This window comes from Saccopteryx bilineata, chromosome 1 (assembly GCF_036850765.1).
Source record: "Saccopteryx bilineata isolate mSacBil1 chromosome 1, mSacBil1_pri_phased_curated, whole genome shotgun sequence".
In the NCBI taxonomy this organism is placed as follows: Eukaryota; Metazoa; Chordata; class Mammalia; order Chiroptera; family Emballonuridae; genus Saccopteryx; species Saccopteryx bilineata.
In genome coordinates this window covers 183374856-183396574 of record NC_089490.1, presented here as the reverse complement: position 1 = coordinate 183396574, position 21719 = coordinate 183374856, and the positions used below count along the sequence as shown (strand labels likewise).

The 21719-nt window shown below is 35.6% G+C and overlaps 1 protein-coding gene across 6 annotated transcripts in view; it reads right to left on the bottom strand.

Annotated features, from left to right (window-relative positions):
- The window catches only part of LRBA (LPS responsive beige-like anchor protein), a 634310-nt gene that overhangs the window by 166226 nt on the left and 446365 nt on the right, over nucleotides 1-21719 (bottom strand). For all 6 annotated transcript variants that reach the window (XM_066280997.1, XM_066281009.1, XM_066281017.1 and 3 more), the window contains exons 45-46: nucleotides 7649-7789; nucleotides 6557-6676 (exon numbers count right to left, since the gene is read on the bottom strand). In XM_066280997.1, coding sequence (XP_066137094.1) covers nucleotides 6557-6676; nucleotides 7649-7789 — 261 coding nt within the window. The remainder of the gene's footprint in view (nucleotides 1-6556; nucleotides 6677-7648; nucleotides 7790-21719) is intronic.

The following is a 21719-nucleotide window of genomic DNA, read 5'->3' as shown; positions in this document are numbered from 1 at the left end:
ATGAGCTAGACATATAAATCTATAATTGAAGGGAGAGCCAGGAGACTAGGTGCAAACCCTGGGGGCAGGTGTTCCTGCAGAAGAGATTCAAGGACCAAGGCCTAAGGCCTAACGTACTCTAACGATTTAGGACATGGCAACAAAAGAACCCAGTAAAGAAGGCTGAGGAAAAGGACAAAAAGGTTGCCAGGAGAGGGGTGGCTCCTTATTTCAGAAACCAAGTGGAGAAAACGTTACAAGGAAAACAGATTGATTAACTGTGTCTATAATGCTGAGAGATCACATTGAATGACAATTGAAAATGTGCACTGGACAATACAGAAATTGTTCACTGATGACTCTGACAACACTGGTTGCAATAAAGTTGAGGGAAGTCAACCCAATGCCATGTCCTGGGGGATTATTTTTAACCATCTGTTGAGTTCATCCCCTTAGCTCAGCGGTTCTCAACCTGTACGTTGTGACCCCGGCAGGGGTCAAACGATCAAAAGACAGGGGTCGCCTAAAGCCATCGGAAAATACATATTTATTATACAATACATTTTTAAATAAAGTATGTATTTCCGATGGCTTTAGGCGACCCCTGTGTTTTGGTCGTTCGACCCCTGCCGGGGTCACAACGTACAGGTTGAGAACCGCTGCCTTAGCTAGTTGAGGAACTTAACATCTTGCCATGTCACTGACTGTAATGGCCTCCTGACATTTCTCCTTGCCTCACCTCTCATCCTCTTCCCCCACTGCTGCCAACTTGATTCCGTTTAGAACAGAGCCAATGACATGGCATTCCTGCTAAAAAACCTTCAATGGCTTGTCAATGAGTGGTAAACTACAGCCTATGGGCCTAAAATGACCTGCCACCTGTATTTATAAGTAATGCTTGACTGGAGCTCAGTCATACTCATTTGTTTAAATATTGTCTATGGCTGCTTTGGCACTACAGTGAGTAGCTGTGCTCACTAGGTGAGTAGCTGTGAGAGAGACTGCATCAACTTCACCTAGAAAGATATTTATTATCTGGCTATTTACAGAAAAAATTTGCTGAATAGACCTATAAAAGTAAGCCAAAATATCTTTAGAATGTTACCAAGAGTGTTCATATTAGAGCACAACAGTTATCTCTCCCTTTTATGTTTCCTACATACCAAGTACATAAGACCAATTTTTAGACTAATAAAGCATTCCTAAACGTGCAAAGCATGTTTCCTAACTTTATTCATGTCGTTTTCCTTGCTTAGAACACTCTTCTACATTTCATCAAAGCATTCATTTGATAATATTTAATTTAGTGCCTACTATGTTCCAGTCACTGTTTTAAGCTTCACGGATAAACCGATGACAAGAGTCCAGAAATTCATGGTGGAGCTTGGGTCCAGTAGGGTAAGACATAATAAACAAACTTATAAAGGTATGTGTGTAAGATGGTGAGTATGTGTGTAAGAAGTGAGTAAAAGTGCATGGGGGAGGGTGTAACTTTGAAGAATGAGAACAGAAAAGGCTCTAGTAAGAAGGTGATGCCTGAGCAAGGATTTGAAAGGGATGAAGAAATAAATCCATAAGGATTTCTGGAGGAATGTTTCAAGTGAAAGGAAAAGCGAAAGCAAAGGCCCCAGGGTGGGCAGATACCTGGAGTAACCGAAGAACACAAAGGAGGTCCTGGTTAGCTGAACTGAATGAGCAAGAGGCCAACAGAATAGTAAGAGGTGAAGAGGTAACAGGGTTTCAGAGGACAGGGGAGGCGACATAGGGCCTTGCCATGTTAAGGACTTCAGCTTTCACTCTCATCTGGAAAACCATTTCCTAAAACGGGGGAAATGGTGAGAAGAGCAGATTTGAAGGAATAAAGAATAAGAACTTGATTGTTGAGGAGGGGCTCAGATACCAGGAGAAATATCCAAAATAGATGGCACCCTTTAAGATATAACTCAAATATCACATATTCTATGAAGTGATTCATAATCCCTTCATCCCAGTGAAAATTAGTTCCGTTTTGTTTTTATCTATTTACAGCGCTTATCACCACCTAACTTGTATTGAAAACACTTTTACGTGCCTTGGCCGGATAACTTGGTTGGCTGTAGCATTGTCCCATGGAGAAGAGGTGGCCAGTTCCATCCCCGGTCAGGGCACATACAGGAACAGATCGATGTTCCTGTCTCTCTCTCCCCCTTGCTCTCTCCCCAAAATCAGTAAAATGAACATTAAAAAAATACGTTTATGTATATCTTTCTTCCTTTCCTGGAGATAGGTTCAGTAGAGAACTATGTTTACCTTAACTTTCTGACTCCAAATGCTCTCTACTATATACTGCGTATGATAAATGATCAAAATATGCTGGCTTTACTAAATGCAGTTGGAGGGATTTTAATTCACTGTCATAGGAAATTTTCTCCTTGAAGGCAGGGAGTTTGATACCTGTGCCCTAATTAAACCAGCTCTTCTGTGGTCTCTGCATAGATGCCCAAGTCAAATTCAAGTTCTCCCTTTCTCTCCTATAAGAGAAATCAACCTCCCTATCCTAGCAATTCAAACCTTCTAAATATATTGTAAATCCATCCACATTTCTCTAGTAGCACTATCACTACTGAGTTTAAGCTTCCACTACCTTTGGCCTAATTCCTTTAACAGTTTATAGTCTGTTTCCACTCTTGCTTACGGTGTGATTCATATTCAAACACAAACCACAGCAATCTCTTAGAACCACAAAATCTGTTCATGTCACTTCTCTGCTTCCATTCCTCCCTTCTGCCCTCAGGATAAAGTCCAACCTCCTCAGGCAAAGCATGTAAGGCCCAATGTTGCAGGCCCTGGGTTTTGTCTTTCCTCTCCCATCTCTTTGGATGCTGTCTCTATGAGCCCACAGAGCCCTTGTTACATTGAAATGCTGACATAGTTGTAATGTCAGCATCTGCTCTAGTACAAAAGTTCACTGAAGGCAATGATTGCGTTTTATTTGGTGCTATATCACCCAGGGCCTGATTGTGCATAAACAAAATTAAAAATTTTAAATATCGAATGCTATCTCAAGACTCCGTCAAGCTTTTTACTCTAACTTTACTGTCAGCAAAGGTTATTTTAGCAATATATCATTGTACTAAATTCTGAGCTTCTGGAGAAATACGATTCTCCAGTAATTTCCCTTTTAGATGCATTTACTACTGCCCCCTTTCTAAAATAATGAACCTTGGTGACAGTTACAACTCCTCCCACTCTCCAATCCTGACTGTTAATCATTCTATCGGAGAGATGAAAACGGGTTTAAAATGCAGTAAGTCAGGTTGTATTTAATCATTAGATTGAATTTATTGGCACTAAAAGTACCTGAAATGAGTATGCTGTCTAGAAAGGCAGAGAGATTTGCCTAATATTTAGATGTGCTGGTGCAGCGAAATTCTTTCAAGCTTTATGAGTCTGAGACTGTTCCACAAAATTGAGTCATAATGGTGCAGGCTGAAGACAGACATCAGTTTTGCACCTCAGTTTTAAATGTGAGTTTTTAAGACTTGAAATAGAGACTCTGCTGGGGATTAAAAGTGATTATTTATAACAGTGATGATTCTCCAACCCAGCTTTAGCACTCTCTACTCCAGTCCTCAAGATCATTGATTGCTACTTCCTGTCGGTTCACATTTAGGTGAAATGCAACATCAGGAAAACTGTTGCTCAGAGAGGATGTAGGCATTCATCCTTCCATAAGCAAAAAGCTCTCCCTGGTGTGATTCTAAAACAACGCCCTAAGTCTGCACTGCCCAATACAGCAGCTGTCAGCCACTTAAAATGTGATTATACTCACATGATGTAAATATAACATATATACCAGATCTCAAAAACACAGTGTGAAAAAAAATCTATATTAATGATTTCATATTGATTATATGTGAAAATATCAGTTTTTGGATTATTAAAATTTCACACAGTTCTTTGAATGTTTTAAAATGTGACTACAAGAAAAATTAAAATTGTACATATGGCTCACAATTGTGGTTTGCATTATACTCTACTGGACAGGGTAAGCCTACTTAGAGTACAGAGCAATACTTCCAAACTGTTCACCACGTGGATAAAAAGCATCACTGAAGGTTCTGTCTAAAATGGAACCACCAAGGGTGCATGGAGATACAAGGATCCCCAAAACTCTGAACAATAAGCCATGCTGAAAATGAAAGCCTGCTTTTAGGTCAATCTAGTAAGGTCTTTTTCTTCTCAGAAATAAAAAGAATTCCTATTTTTCCGTTTACTTTACAAGAATAAACTTCATTTTTTAGAAAAGTTATTCTCTTGGTATTAGCAGAATGTAAAAATAGGGATTCAAAGACATTAAAAGGGACAGTACCCTTTAGCAACCAAAAGGTTAAGTACTAGAAATGTTCTATTGTTATTTTCTGAAAAATAAATTTAAATAAATCTTTTGTTCACCTGACATTTTATATTTGTAAAATACCATAAAAACATATTAAGGACCATATATTAATCAATTAAGGTAGTACTTTAGAATACACTCACCACCCACCCTCATATTTCACTATTTCCTGTCTACTGTTTAACATTTTCCTCAGTGTTTTTAGAAACTCAAACACAATACAAATAAAAGTCAGATTATAATTAATATAATTCTATCTGAAATACGTTATATCTCAATAAAATGGTCACACTATTATAGTGATTTTAATGTTCTTACTTAAACATTGATTCTTACACACTGTATTATAATTTTTTAATTAATTTTAATTTATTGTGTTAATATGGATTCAGTGTCCCACTCAATATAACTCCCTCACCCCCAACCCCCTGTCCTCCATTACCCCCCTTGACTCCCTTCACCCTAACTCCCTCCTCCCTTCCTTCTGGGATTTGCTGTCCTGTTACCTGTATCTATACATTCTGTATATATAATTTCACTAATCCCTTCACCTTTTCTGATCCCATCCCCTCACCCCCTTCCCTCTGACAGCTGTCCCTCTGCTAGCCGTGACCCCACCTCTGCCTCTATTTCACTTTCTGAAGTGTTAAAATGTAACACTCTTAAAAAGGCAAGATAAAAAAAAAGGCATGATGAAATCCCTCAGTTTTAGAAGGACCAGCTATAAGGAGGCTCTTTCAATAGCCTATGTAACCATACAGTGCATATTTTTCAAAGAATTTGAAAGTCACTAAGCTGTAAGGCCCGTATTAACTGGTTATCAATATAGAATATGGGGTAACTTATCACACTACAGATATTTTATGGAAAAAAAAAGGAAAATATTCATATTGGTTAGAAGGGCAAGTAGGTTTCAGCAGTTAGTTCTGAAGAAAATTTCTGTGCCTCTGAACACAATGAAATGATATTTAAGAAAAAAACTATGTCTAACCAGGCACTAATCAACTTGACGCTTGGAATTTTAAATACTTTTATTTTATTTATTTATTTTTTAAATATTTTATTTATTGATTTTTTTTTTAGAGAGAGAGGAGTGAGAGAGAGAGAGAGAGAGAGAGAGAGAAGGGGGAGGAGCAGGAAGCATCAACTCCCATATGTGCCTTGACCAGGCAAGCCCAAGGTTTCGAACCGGCGATCTCAGTGTTCCAGGTCGACGCTTTATCCCACTGCGCCACCACAGGTCAGGCCGAATACTTTTATTTTTTTTTTAATTTTCCCTCAGCCTTGCTCTTTGATACAAACAATGATATACTTTAAGTAAGATAATGTGAATACATTTTATAAACTGTAAAGCATCATACCTAAAAGTAAAATATAATTATTATTATACTAATTTTTAAAGTACTTTATAGTAACATAAACATTTATAATATAACTTCTCTTTTCAACCCCAATGTATCACATATGGTACCTATCACTCTCTTGCATATAGCATAATTATATGTTATATATATATTATATATACATAGTATATATGTGTATGTATATATAGTATATATTTATAAATTACTCATGAAAATAATGTACTTCTGAGGATAAGAGCAGAAGTCTAGTAAGAATTATATTAGATATTGTGCAAAGTTTATCTTTTACAGTAGTGAACATATAAATAAGAGAACTCTTATCTCTCCTCAATAATAATGTAATCCTATAACCAAGCACAGTCAGGTATGCAATGACAACAGCAGCAGGTTAAAGATGATTACCTTAAGAACAGAGGCATGGGATCGCTGAAATCAGGTCAAATGAAATAAAAATCAGATTTTTCTCATAGTTTATTTTTGACTGTATATCAATGTTATTCACTGAGTTTGGAATTCCACTGAGTATACATAATAAAATTTCCTTTAAAAAAATAGACTTGAAGGAGGGGGAAGAAAAACCACCATTCCACAACGAAAGAAAGAGACAGAGGCAGAAGAAACAGCAGGCACAGAGACACAGAGATAGGCAGAGACAGACACAGGAGAGAGAGAATGAGACAGAGAGACAGAAATTTTGTACAGTGCTTCTTGGCCACTTAACTAAGACTTCACTCTTTGAGGCTTATCTTTAGTAAATAGGCTGCAGAAGAGAAACTGTCAACATTCTTTCAACAAGGAACACACTGGCAATACTTGTAGATGAAAATTTCTGTACCTTAATATCAGATGTATCACGTTGACTGTTTCGCCAAGCTCTGGAAATGGATGAAAAAGTTCGATCTGCATGATCAAATTTCCCTCCTTGCAAATTTAGGAAATAAGTTGTGAAGGGTTCCTAAAAAATAAGCAATGAAAAAAATCCATATCTTCTCTCATGCATAAAAATGTAGTTTTTATAAATTTTTATAGCTAAATACTCTAATGACTAATATACATTAGTCAGTAATGCATACAAGGCATAGAACTAGAATTACACCTACATTATTAAATTAACTTTCTCAAAATATTTTTCTTTCTGTTCTAACACTCTTCCTTCCAGAACAATTTATTAATAACATTCAAAAACAAATTAGATGGCATTTTCTTTATAATACAGGGAATTTGTCTAATATGTAAATTTTCTATTGCTATAGCTCAATATTTAATTTATGATTAAGAAAAATGTTTGGAAGATTTAAAAGCCTCCTCTTAGTTAAAGAACACTTAAACACATATTAGTGGATAATTGCTTGAAATTAGCTAAGCACTATAAATTACTTCTAGGATTTATGTCTGCCTGTAACCTTCTAACCAGCTTTAATTAATGATGTGCTGCGAGTGCTTTCCCAAAGAAATTACTTTCTAATAGATGAATCACCTTTCAATTTTACAGAAACATTTCTTGTTTAACCAATATATTATCAATACTTGGCAGCCTTGCTGTAACCTGCAAGCACACCTTTTCCCATCTGAGGCAACTGAAGTTCCAAAATACAGTATAGGAATACGTGTCTGTGTTCTTATTTCTTATTTTGACAGACAGCATTTGAATATAACCTACTTTCCAGTTTAGGATCTGGAAAGGAAGCAGCTGTTTGAAGAGGCAAGTTTAAGGAAAACAAATTCACAAAGTTCAAGATAAAACATTATTAAGGCAATTCTACAGTAATCCATACCAAATGGGATACAGAGATACTTATGACTAGAACCGCGACCACTGAAAAAAAGATTTAGCGTTCAAACAAGATGCTGATGATTTTTAGTCATTTCATATTCACAATGACACCAAATTTCTTTATTCATGGCTTCTTATTCAAATTGAACTTACTATTCTTAGCAGCCATGCAAGAACAAAACTTGCGGTTGAGTAATGAGTACCATAGTGGAACTTTGGAACTTGATCATCTTCCCATGATTCATATCGCTCTGCAAAGAACGCTGCTCTTTTTGGATTCAAAGCTCCAATTGGCTGCCAATGGGGGGAAGGGGCACAAACAAGAACACAAATGTAAGCATCCTTTATCTCTTTCACTCTTCAACATGTTGTCCTATCAGCATCTTTGAAAGTAAATTAAGAACTGTATGTATTAAACATATTGTTACAGTCAAACAGTAGATGGAAAAACAAACTTATTTTCAATGCATATAAACAAATGGAGAAACCTGTCATTTCTCAATTAAGTCTAGTTTCTGTTGAATAAAGGTCTTTAATCAGCTCGTAACAAGCATTTTAAAAAAGACAATTACATGAAGTGAATATTAGCTATATAATACTTTGGAAAGCACCTATAAAATTCTATTTAGTTAATCAGAAGCATCAATCCAAAATAGAATCTTGAAGCTAAGGGGTTAACCCCTTAGTTAATCTATAATAAATTCCGAAAAGAGGATGGACTAAAACTGGAGGGAGAGGGAGTGCAAGGAGGAGGTTGTGCAAAAAAAGAAGATCGTGCAAACCTAAAAATTTCTACCACTATGAGCAAGACCAGAATGCTGAGGAAAAACATGCCTGCGTGAAATAAAAAAAAATACATGACACGAAGAGAATCGTATATGGATGACAGGCTTATACCAGAAAACAACACATTACAGCAGAGGTCCCAAAAGCAGCACAGCAGAGCAGTGAAGGACCCACACTCTAACTGGAGTAATATTAGTTCCTAGTAAGAAGGTTGTTTTGGAAAATAAAGTATCACCACAGGTAATGTCCTACAAACCGTGCCTGACAATGTCCAAAGAATGCTAACTATTATTTTTAAGATTATCTTTTAGAACTGGGCTCAAGTATGAATAACCTGTAAAGCTCCACAACACTGCTTGGGTGTGTGTGTGTGTGTGTGTGTGCGCGCGCACACTCTATAACTGTTAGCTCATATTCTATTATTTCTGCTGTTGTTATCCATTGAACAGTATGCAAAATTTTGTGGCATCTGAGGGAAGACAGAGTATTCTTAAGATTTTCAAAAGGGGTTAAGGGCCAAAAGAATGCTAACATCAACTACTATAAGTAACAATTCATTCTCATAAAACAGTCTAACCTATAGAAAATGCCTATTGCTAATTTAAATTATAAATAACAATTTCCTGAAAAAAAGAAAAAAGATATGCCCGATTACTTTCTTTAATGAAAACCTATGAGTCAGTCATTCCTCACTTATAAGAGAAAGGAAATATCTGATTATTAATGGGAGAAATATTAAAGTATAATACATTTAAAAATATTAGTTTAAAAACAGATACATTCAGAAATATCCTATTAAATATGAATAAATATTAAACTAGTTTTTAAACTGCTTTTTATGTTAATATGTGATTTTAAGCAACATTTAAAATCTGTCAGTTTGGCTTTCTTAAATTAATTGTTTTTTCAAAACTGCTATTTATTTCTAATACCATTCTCTTTCAATAGCTTTGAAAGGTTTTAATCAACATTTTAAACCTTTTTTTTACTTTATAGGCCAATTTTTAAAAATCTATAGTTGATTACTATTTTAAATCTGTATCACAGTATACTAATTTAAAATACCAACCTTTAAAGCATTACTTTCTGCACAAAAGAATTATATCTGAGTTACTAAATTTATGCCAGTTAAGAATGGAACTGACTCCAAGAACTCTTTGTTACAGAACCAATTTTGAATGCCTTTAAATGGATTTTAGTTGTTGTCCCTAAAGACTGAGCTATGCAAAAGGAAAGAAGAAATAAAATCATTGGGAGACAAATTATGTGAATTAAAAATAGAATCAATGCTCCTTTTGTATGGTTCTGTAGCATATTAAGTATTCGCTTTATCTGCTCCTATTTTTATTACTCTCCAAATGAGTACACCCCCAAAATCAATAGTTATAGAATCACGTTTCTTGAATATAATGCTAAAACCAATTAGGATTGATTTTACTAGCATCTAAAAAAAAAAGGCACTGCACAGAGATCCATATAGGTAGAACCCACAGTATTGATTCTGGCTGTTATTGTTATAGTTGGTTTCTGAAGCCTGCTACAGGACAGCTATCAAGAGATACCACATTTATTTGCAAGCATATAAAAAAGAAGTCTTCAAATAAAAGAAGGTAAAAAAAAAAGACTAGTGGAGCTGTGCAATGACAATGATACACTATCAGCTTACTCAGAGAAGTTACAGTGGGAATACACACATTGAATTATACATTACACGAAAGCACTGATTTATTGTGGTAATAACATCTACCTCATTAAAAGATTCTGCTTTGCTGCAGTTGGAAGGCTACATATTGTTTACTGCTATAAATTAATGGCGGTACAAAGAAGATTGTGGAACCCTCCTAACAATAGATCTGTAATGACAGTGCTGTATATCACAGCTTCCTCAGCAGCTTCATAATAAAATGGAGACAATGTATTGAGCTAATACATTCTACCATGCTGGCCCATATTTTTCTGACAACTGCTTTAAAAGATGAGCTGCATCCAACTATGTTATAATGCTGCAAAACATTTAACTAAGCAAGAGTCTGTCATACACCAAAGTGCATCATAGCATTTTTAAAACATTGTCTAAATCAGCATTTCAAGATGTTTATTCATCTCTACAAAAGAACTAAAAGTAAATGCTGAGGGCTCCTCTTACTTATACAGTAAATTATGAGTATCAATTGGAGGGCAATTCAAAAAAAAAAATGCCTGTACTATCATTCTACAGAGAGCTCTTTGAGCAATTTAACTGTAAAAGCTTGGCTGGATATTTTTTAAGATCAGCAAATTGATTAAAGGAATAAGAGCAAAAATACTGGTCATGTAAAATAATAATAACTTCCTGAAAAAAATCAATAAAAAGTATTGACTAGAGAGGTATGATTCAGGTAAACATAAAGAGCCCTAGGATATAAAAAAATAATTATAAACATTACATAAAACTAACAAATAAAATTGCATATGATTTTTTAAATCTAAAAAATAAAAAAACACCTTGAAATAGAATAATTTTAAAATGAGAGTATAAGGATTACCAAAACAAGCATTACTTAAAAAAAAATGGAAATAAGAATATCAATTAAAGTAAAAAAAACAAATTAAAGAAAATAGAACATCAAAACTCTTGAAAATTTATAAATAGCAAAAAAATTTACTATACTTAGGATCTATTTTAGTCTCATAAATTACAGAACTGACAACTATGGTAGAGTGATTAAATATTCTGTTTGAAAAATAGCAATGATACCTCATAGAACAAGATGTGTAAAACAAAACTTTCTAAATCAGGTTTTTAAGAGTGAAGTAAGTAAATCAGAAAGAGCTAAAACCTGTATGATTTCACACAAAGGTGGGATATAAAAATGAGACTCATGGACATAGATAAAAGTGAAGTGGTTACTTGGGCGAGGGAACTGGGGGCTGGGGAGTAAAGAGGGACTAATATATGATGACAGAAAATGACTTGACTTTGAGTGATGGGCACACAATCAACAGTTCAAATACTGTAGAAATATTTACCTGAAAGCTATGTATTCTTATTGATCAATGTCACCACATTAAATTTAATTTTCTAAATAAAATTACAAAAAAATAAATTAAAGAATAGAGTACTGCAATAAAAATGCCTATTATCTTCTTGGAGAAGTAATTTTTTTTTTTTCTCCTGAAGCTGGAAACGGGGAGAGACAGTCAGACTCCCGCATGCGCCCCACCGGGATCCACCTGGCATGCCCACCAGGGGGCGACGCTCTGCCCACCAGGGGGCGATGCTCTGCCCCTCAGGGGCATCGCTCTGTTGCGACCAGAGCCACTCTAGCGCCTGGGGCAGAGGCCAAGGAGCCATCCCCAGCGCCCGGGCCATCTTTGCTCCAATGGAGCCTCACTGCGGGAGGGTAAGAGAGAGACAGAGAGGAAGGAGAGGGGAGGGGTGGGGAAGCAGATGGGCGCTTCTCCTGTGTGCCCTGGCCGGGAATTGAACCCGGGACTTCTGCACGCCAGGCCGACGCTCCACCACTGAGCCAACCAGCCAGGGCCTTGGAAAAGTAATTTTTAGAATTATTAGAGAAACAAAAATACTGCATGTAAAGTGCCTGGCTCAGTGTCTGGCATACAGTCCATTATCAGTAACAATAATTATTTTTCAGCTTATTTAAGAATATTTAAGGAAGTCAATTAAATAACCTGCTGAAATCAGTGGAGTCTACTAGAACAGAATGTAATGGAAGATCATAACCCTCTTTGGCACATACAGCACTGTGAAATATGTGTCAGAAGCCTGACAGCACACAGTAGTCCCAATAAATGGAATTATTATACCTACCTAAAAGTCATAAGAAATTGCTTTTTAAAAATCCAAAGGGCCCTCAAATTTTACTATGAAAAATATATGAACTGTTAAACAAGCTGCAATCATCTTCTACTACGTTAATTAAAAACAAATACTTTTAGGTTAAAAGACCCCTTGAAGGGCATACAACACTCTCATATAATCACTAGTAAAAAGTTATCTGTAAAAACAAAGGGCTTTTGTTGTGTTGATACATTTTAAGTTTTCTAGTTTTTAAATTTCAGGAAATCTCACCTTAAGTTATATGATTACAAATAATATCCCCAAATTATATTTTACAATTTGTAAAACATTATTATGCATTCTCACAATAAATATGTGAGCCAGATATTCCTATTTTAATAATGAGACAGGAAGCATCTTGGATAATGTAGCTCAAAATCAAAATAAATCTGGGAGACAAAAACTCTGTTCTCAGAATCTGGTCTTTGGGCCATTTTAACCATCTACAACTATTATTGTATTACAAATTGTGCTTCCTAATTTCAATTTCCCGATTTCTTACATTTCTGATTTTTAAATATGATGTTTGTTTAAGAGAGCAATTTAAAATGCTAACTACATGTACAGAGCTTAGAAGAGCTCCGCACAAGGAAGGTACTAAGTACAATTGCTATCAATGCTGTAATTGCTTCTGTCACCATCACCATAATTCCTTCTTCTTTTTGAGATTTGTAGGCAATCTGTTCCATTTTATATCACCAATTTAGAAGTGAAAAGTTCCAAACTGCAGGACCCATATTTAAAGTTACTTAGAGTAAAAAAGTTACATGGAATTGGAATTAACAAGAAATCAGTAATTTTTCAGAGCAAAGATTTGCTTGAGTTAACAAACTCATTTAAAATCTAAGTCTCAAAAGAGGTTTTTACATCTTTCTGTGAAGTCTTTCTTTAGAAAATCATTAAACATATGAAGATGAGACACAGAACTGATGAAAAAAAAAAGAAAGAAAAATCATTCTGGAGCATAAAACTCCAAAATAGAGCTGTTGTAAATGTTAATGGATAGGGTATCATAAAGATACATCTTGTGGGTATACAGAATACAGAAGAGATGTCAAGAGGGGCTCTGGACAGGCAGGCAAAAGAGCATGACTACTTTTAGGATCTTGCTTAGGATCCTGATGACTGGCTTAAACCATGTGCCAATGTCATCTTTATTTGGTATGATTAGGAAACTGAATTCCATGACTACACATAAGCCTGTCCTGTAGCATTTAAGAGCATTTCTCATGAACAAAAAAGGTTATATATTATTTTATTCTTTCCTGTAAGTAGAAAAGGCCTGTAGATATTGAAAAAGTTATTGCTAAAAAAAACAGCAAAAAAACTAACAAAACCATAAAAATATTAACTTAATGTTACACAAATTCAATGTTATAGGTTATAAAAAGGTCAGATTAAATGTGCGTTTCTTCTAATTTAGAAGATGAAAGAGAAATGACTATCAGGAAATGTGACATCATAAAAGATGATCATTCCTGATTGGAGAGTAATAATTTGGTTTTAGAAAATGATAGGAAATAACTATGATATGCAGATTATCTGATGACAATGCTACCAGTTATTGAATATAAGTGATGGTTCTCAGAATCTTATATAAATTATCTTATTACATTCACAACAACCACTTAATACATAAACCTATTAGCATTCTCCATTTACAGGTGAAAATATTGACTCTGGGAGAAGTTAAATGACTATTACTTGCTAGTTACCAAGTGGGTGGCAGGGGCAAGATTTAGAACCGACTCTAACTAAATTGACTAATAATTCCTAAAATGACTTGGTTTGTGTGGATTGATGAAAATATTGGTGCTAAATCTGAAAGGTCATTAGAATGCTTTCGTGGGAAATTTAGATTGTCTTTTTGAAAAAATGCTACTTACCTTTTTATCCCCACCTATCAATATACATGAATATCATTTTAGCAGAGGCTGTACAGTTGGGAAAACATGAATATTTTGTCTTGGGACACCAAAAAGATGCATGGCGAAAACAGCTTAAAAAAATAAAAAGTAACCAAAAAAGAGAATCATTGTCATCAAAGCATATTGCTTTATTTTCCTCTTAACTTTTATATTTGTATACCCGTACCCATGAACACAAAGAAATTTTATTCTGTGCATCTCCACCACCTGCCCCTCCCCCCACCCCCAAGAGAAGAAAGTAAACAAACAGCCTCTGTCATTTAAGCAATGTTGCCACTGTTTGGAAGTATAGCAACTATTTTGTGTCAGTTGGAACAGCTCTTTTATCTAAATGACAAGTGTAACGAACAGCCTGATCAGCATTTTTACTCAACCTTGGCTTTCAGGGTATTTTGTTAAATGCTATCTATGGCTGAAATGGTTTGGCATTTAGCTTCATGCACTCTACATTTTATTTAATATTGTCAAGAAAAAAATTTTCAGTGGCACACTACTGTGGCTTTTAGAATTAACAAATAAGCACTTTTGTTTTCAAGTACCAGAGCAGATTTTAATCCCTTGAAAACATACTTCCTTGCAAGTGGCATTAAGCATACGCTCACTATTTCAATTTAACAAACACATCTTGGGGAAAAAGAGGCATTTCATTTTACTTATTGTGCCTATGCAGAATTTAAATCATTCAAATGCTCACAACGGTATATTTAGTAGCAATGCCTTTACACTTCTGTTTTTCAGCCATGGTTCATATTAAGTAATTTTTACTATAGATTTTTATGAGAAAGACACATAAATTGATTAAAGAAATCTGATAATCCAATGCCAGTGTTGAGCTAAATGCTAGAAGAATCCCAAAAGCAATTGTTTCTTTTTCATTACTATTAGGTCATGGGCGGAGAGGCAGAGGCAGACTTCTGCATGTGCCCTGACTGGGATCCACCCAGCAAGTCCCCTTCCAGGCAATGCTCTGCCCATCTGGGCTACTGTTCTGTTGCTCAGCAACCAAGCTATTTTAGTGCCTGAGACAAGACCATGTAGCCATCCTCAGCACCTGGGGCCAACTTTTCTCAAACCATTCCAGCCATAGCTGCAGGGGCGGGGAGGAAGAGGGAGAAATGGGGGGTGGGGTTGGAGAAGCAGATGATCACCTCTTATGTGTGCCCTGACCAGGAATCAAATGCAGGATTTCCACATGCCAGGCCAAAGCTCTACTGCTGAGCCAACCAGCCAGGGCCCAAAAAGTCAATTAACAATCCAAAACAAACTATAAAAAAAAAAAAGTCCTAAGTAATTATGAAAATGCTAAACATCCAAGAGCCCTAAAGCTGATATATCAAAAACTATTCATTGCAAACAAAATAATTTAAAACCACTAAAATCAGGGGTTTCGGTACAAAATGATGTCCTCCTACAGAGAAACCTAATCAATAGCTACATATGGGACAATTCCTCTGAAGGAAGTCCAGAAAGTAGCTGAGCAACATAGAGAACATGAGAAAACATCGTAAGAGGCAGGAAAGGCTGTGATCCACTCTGGCCATAAGACTCAGCTTTGATTCAGTGATATACTGTTGGGAGAGAGCGCCCAATTGACATCTCCCCTCTGAGTGAAGGTTCTGTACCAAACACCTACCACCCCAATGTTTAAGACTTCTTCCTGTGAAAGGGGCCCCCAAAACACCTAGCTCTGAAAGCCAGTAAAGCTTGTATCCATGAGACCCACAGACTAAGCAATAAAAAGAAATAGTTTGTACTGGGCTCCAGAGGACAAGCCGTGGCTATCCCTCCAGAGTTCAGTATGGAGTCAGCAGACAGAAATGCCAATCTCTCGTCATTTCTTTATTTGCATATCTCAAAAGCTGCAGCCTGAGGATCACGCTCCTAATGTAACACACATCTAGGACCAACTGTGGTCCTCCAGAAATAGGAAAGCAGCGGACGCTGTCTCAGCCTTGTCCTGTAGCCCTCTCCAGAGCAACAACATCGCCTGGGGAAGAGCTTGCACATACTGCTGAGTTCTTGCGACTCCCACCCAGAGGATGCAGTTCTGGTGGCCTGGATCTGTTGACTAGCAGGGCTTGTATTTGTGGGACCTACAGGATGGTAGCAAACCAAAAACCAGTTCTTGTAGTCTTTCCCTCCAGGGCTCAGTGTGGAGGGAGCAGAAACAAATGCCCAGCGCCCAGTCTTTCTGTAAGGGAGGTCTGTTAGCATACTTGCTCTAAATGCTGTTGCATATGGGTCTGGCTTCCAATCAGCCTGACTGATGACTGAGACCCTCACCTCTGGCACACCATCAGGTCTTGGAATATACCCTCAAGTACTGGGAGCCACTAAGAACAAAGAGGGCGGCCTGGACAATCACAGAGGTTAAAAGACAGAATGTGATCTACTGTTACTGGGGCAAACATAAAATAATACCCCCACCCCGATTCTTTCTCTTATTTTAGTCAAAATCCTTAGAAATAAAAGGAACCTTCTTTAACCTGATAAACGATGTCTATGAAAAACTTATAGCTAATAGCATACTTAATAGGAAAAGAGTAAATGTCTTTCCCCTAAGAGCAAAGACTAGGCACGCTTAGCACTTCTACTCACCCTTGTACAATGCAGTAAGTTATCCATAGCAAGATGACACCTGCACTTATGCAGAATGCCCAAAAAGTCTACTAGTATAAATAGTTGAGTCTAACAAAGTTGTAAAATACATGGTCAATATATACAATTCAATTGTATTTCTATGTATTAGCACTGAATAATTGGAATAAAACAATTCTATAACTATAAAAACCATGACATTTAAAGAACAAATTAACAAAATGTGTATAAGAATTATGTGTGAAAAGCTACAAAACATTAGAGAGAAATTAAAGAAGATCTAAATAGAAGATAAACTATATTTGTGGTTTGAGAGATCCAATATTGCTAATATATAACTTTTAAAAAAATGGTCTACTGATTAAATGCAATCCCATCAAAATCTCCACAGGATTGACAAACTGATTCCCAAATTTGTATGGAATAAAACAGAGAACTTAGAATAGCCAAAACAATGTTGAAAAAAGAAGAATGTGGTTAGAGAATTCACATGACCTGATATTATGACTTACTCTAAAGCTATAGTAATCAAGACAATGTGGGATTGATATAAATACAGATAAATTGATTGAACCGAACTGAGAGTATAGAAACAGACCCACACATATACGGTCAATTCATTTCCAATAAAGGTGCCAAGGTCTCTTAATTCATGAGAAAAGGCAGTCTTTTTAACAAATAGTGCTGGAAGAACTGGACTTCATTTGTAAAAAAAATAAACCTCAATCCTTATCTTGCACCTATGATACACAGTAAATAAAAATAAATAAGTAGCATCAGCAACCACAATCTAAGAGCATAATAATACTTACATATATTGAATACTTTTATTTTTTCTAAGAAAAGCCAAATCCCCATTGGGTAATAATAAGCATACAGTCAGCTAAATACAGTGTGTCCATAAAGTCATGGTGCACTTTTGACCAGTCACAGGAAAGCAACAAAAGACAATAGAAATGTGAAATCTGCACCAAATAAAAGGAAAACTCTCCCAGTTTCATACCTATTCAGTGCAGTTTGATGTGGGCTCACGCACAGATTTTTTAGGGCTCCTTAGTAGCTATCCCGTATAGCCTCTACAGACTCGTTACTGACTGATGGCCTACTAGAATGGGGTTTCTCCTCCAAACTGTCGGTTTCCTTCAACTGCTTATCCCACCGAGTAATGTTATTCCTGTGTGGTGGCGCTTCGTTATAAACGCGCCGATATTCACGTTGCACTTTGGTCACAGATTCGAATTTAACGAGCACAGAACACACTAAACTGTCCTCTGTACCATCCACATCTCGACTGGCATGGCTGTGAGCTGCTCTGCTGTATACACAGTGTTATGTCGTCATATGTGCATGTGCACATGCTGCCACATCATCCTACAGAAACTGGGAGGGTTTTCCTTTTACTTGGTGCAGATTTCACATTTCTATCGTTTTTTGTTGCTTTCCTGTGACCAGTCAAAAGTGCACCATGACTTTATGGACACACTGTAAGTCAGCAGCTTTTAACTTTTTCAGTAAGAAAGCATCATTTACATGCAATAAACCTACAGCCTGCTTCAAGAGACCAGAATCTACAGGTAGAGAACAAACTGCCACATCTTTATCTACCTTCCCCTCCAATAATACTATGACCATTTATATTTTTAACAATCATATCCTTATCCTCTTTTTTTTCCGTTTTTATACAACATATTTATAAACCTAAAGGTAAGATTTTCATATTTTATCTTTTAACTTAAATATTATATTTTATATATTTCACTTTGCCAAAATGATTTATAATTTTGTATTTTAATTACTGCAAAGCGGGCTGTATGATCAAATTTGTAATATTAGTGAAACTGTCAAATAAATCAGAGTCCAAGAAAGAAACTTAGGAAGGTGCCCTAAAGAGGGTGCTATCTCATGTTTATAAGGACACTACACAAGAGGGCTGTAAATGACTTGGACAGTTGTTAATGCTACTAATGTTTTTTAATCACCTTGTTTATATTTCACAAAGGTACTACTTGGATTTTGAAATCATGCGTTGAGCTATGCCACACTAGATCTAAAACTCCATTTTATTAACCTAATCTAGTGATTTTCAACCAGTGTGTTACAATAATTTTTAAAACATGTAATACCTGACTGTTTAGTTAGGGGCCCTGAACTCTTTTCCCTTAGATTGTTAAAAAAAAAAAAAAGACAATAGCCAACACAAAAATAGCTGTCTGATGTAAAGGCCCTGTCTTGAACCATAAATATATAGGTCATCTAACATAATTGTATCTTATTGGTCATGTCTCATAATAAGATTGTGTCTGATTAATTTTTGGTACCAGAAATCCTTATTATATTATACTATTATAGCCACCTGATTTTCTAAAAAGTCACTTTGGAACAAGAAGGGTAGATAATTACTATTATTTTTTCTTTTTGTAAATCAGTCAAAATTAAACCTATTTTTTTTTTGGTCAGGTCAGCAACAAATATATATTTTTGGTGTGCCATAGAATTTTAGTAATTAGTTTATGTGTGCCATGACATGAAAAAGGTTGAAAAATCACTGATCTAATCAAACTAGTATTTGTTTTTGTTATTTTATATTTTAATTATAGTTGACATATAAGAAAACATTTTTAAAGTGAATAAGTTAATGTAGTTTAACATTTTCTCAGTAAAATTCTACATTTTTTCTTCTTACATACTTCGAATAAGTTAATTATTTAGTTGTCTATTCTAGTTTACATCGGGGGCCAATGATACCTATGGTTTTTATTTTCAGAATTCACTTTTTTCTGCTTTCAAAAACTTGGTTCACATTATAAATTGTAGACTTATATATTGTTTTTTAATTTTTTTAATTTATTGATTTTTAGAGAGGGCAAGAAGCAGAAAGCATCAACTCATAGTAGTTGTTTCTTCCATGTGCCTTGACCAGGCAAGCCCAGAGTTCTGAACTAGAAACCTCAGTATTCCAGGACAATACTCTATCCCCTGTGTCACCACAGGTCAGGTGACTTTATTTTTTTTTTTTTAATTCATTTTAGAAAAGGGTAGGGAGAGAGGGAAGGAGACAGAGACAGAGAAAGAAGGAGGGAGGAGCAGAAAGCATCAATCAACTCCCATATGTGCCTTGACCAGGCAAGCCAGGGGTTTTGAACCAGCGACCTAAGCGTTCCAGGTTGACGCTTTAACCACTATGCTACCACAAGTCAGGTCAGGTGACTTATTATTTTAAATTTTCCTTTTCTGAAAGTAGGGCAATGTAAAGTAAAGTCATGTATAAATAAAATGTTTCTGATTAAAGTATTCTCCTATAAATAGTTTATATACAACATACATTCAGTTATAAAAGTCTTTAAAAGTTAGTATTATTTCATTCCCTTATGTTTCTGGTACAGTACTTAGAATAATGTACACAAAAGGCGCCCAGTGAATACTTAATAATCAATTATTTGAATAAACTCATTTGTTCAATATAAACAAGGTACTGTAAACAGTTGTTAATGTTGAATAAGTCTACTTATTCAAATGGACTTTGAGAATAAAGAGTTGAACAGGAATGTGAACTCATAGCTAAAAGGTAATTATGACATCATGCACTGTAAAAAGCATGCTAATATTCATGTAAATAAGTTTTGGGCATCACAGGGAAATATAAGAATAAAAAGTTGACATATACAAGTACATATATAGAAACCACCACACTTAACTATATAAAAAGAAAAAAAATATGCCAGCCTGAAATCAGAGGTATAGTGCCAGTACTTATTAAACTTAAAATTTTTTTCTAGATGTTTTAAAATCAGTTTTGATGTAAACTCATGGTAAGTATACATGTTCCCTACTCTGAATCTATCCAAGTTAGTAACCCAACACTAAACTAAGAAAATAGGAAGTATTATGGGATAAAACTGGTAATGTTATATAAATAAAACAATCCATTTATAAATAATAATAAATGGTCACTCCACACCACAGTAACTTAGGATGATTAGTGAATAAATACTTAACTTGGAGAAGGATTACTGACTGGCAGTGTGTTGCTGGTATATGTCAGGATTATTCATCACCCTGACAGTAATATTAACCACAATCCATTTCAGTTACTTCAGTTTATCGTTTACTGACTAATGTTAAAAAACAATGTCATTGAAGGCTGCTTAAATATAGTGTAAGGTTAACCTCTGTTAGTCATTTAAAAAGCTTCTGCTAGATGGTAATTTCCAGAAGAAAACCAAATATGCTATACAAAGTGCTAATAATAAATGTAAATTATTAAAAAGTCATACAAAACAGATTGTTTTCAGATCTTAAAGAAAACTTCAACAAATCCTCTAAATGCACAATATACCTTCCTCCCCTAAACACTCTCTATATATGACTGCGTGTGTGTGTGTGTGTGTGTGTGTGTTTGTGTATAATTTGCTAAAGGTGTCTTACTAATAAATGGAGGTGACATGAGTGCTCCTAAATCTAAAAATGTCCTACTTGGTCCTCTCATGTTATCTTTCCAGGCTACTTCCCTATATCATTTTGATATTCCTCTTAGAAAATATCTGCATGTATATTCTACTTCCTATAGAAGTTTTTTTCTATTAATGCAACAGTTTTATTACTGAAAGGGTATTCTTGTTTTATTTTTCTGTTTCTTAAATCATCTTTTTTTTCTGGTTTCATTTATTTTTGCCTACTTGGTCTTTGTGACATTGGAGACTGTCTTTATGTGTTTCCTAACACTTGGTGATACTTAGCCTGAAAGAAATGAATGACTCAAGTAAAAAGAGCCTAAGTAGCCATGTGAACGGGTAGCTCCAAGTAGAATCCTAAATGTTAGCACATTTTAGGTCTTTCCTCCTGAACCAACCAGTCAATATGCCTAAGAGTACTATAAAATGCAATCTTCTCACTTACAGGGTGAGGCTGGTAAGCACTGCCTGCCAGCATTCTGATCGCCTGACAGCAGTGGGCTCTGGGGGGCCTCATCGTTCAGTCCTCACAGCTTTTAGCTAGTCCCCTGTTTTCCATTCATTACCTCTCTGCTGTTCATGGGGTTCCCAAATCAGAAACGCCTCTGGTATAATTTTCC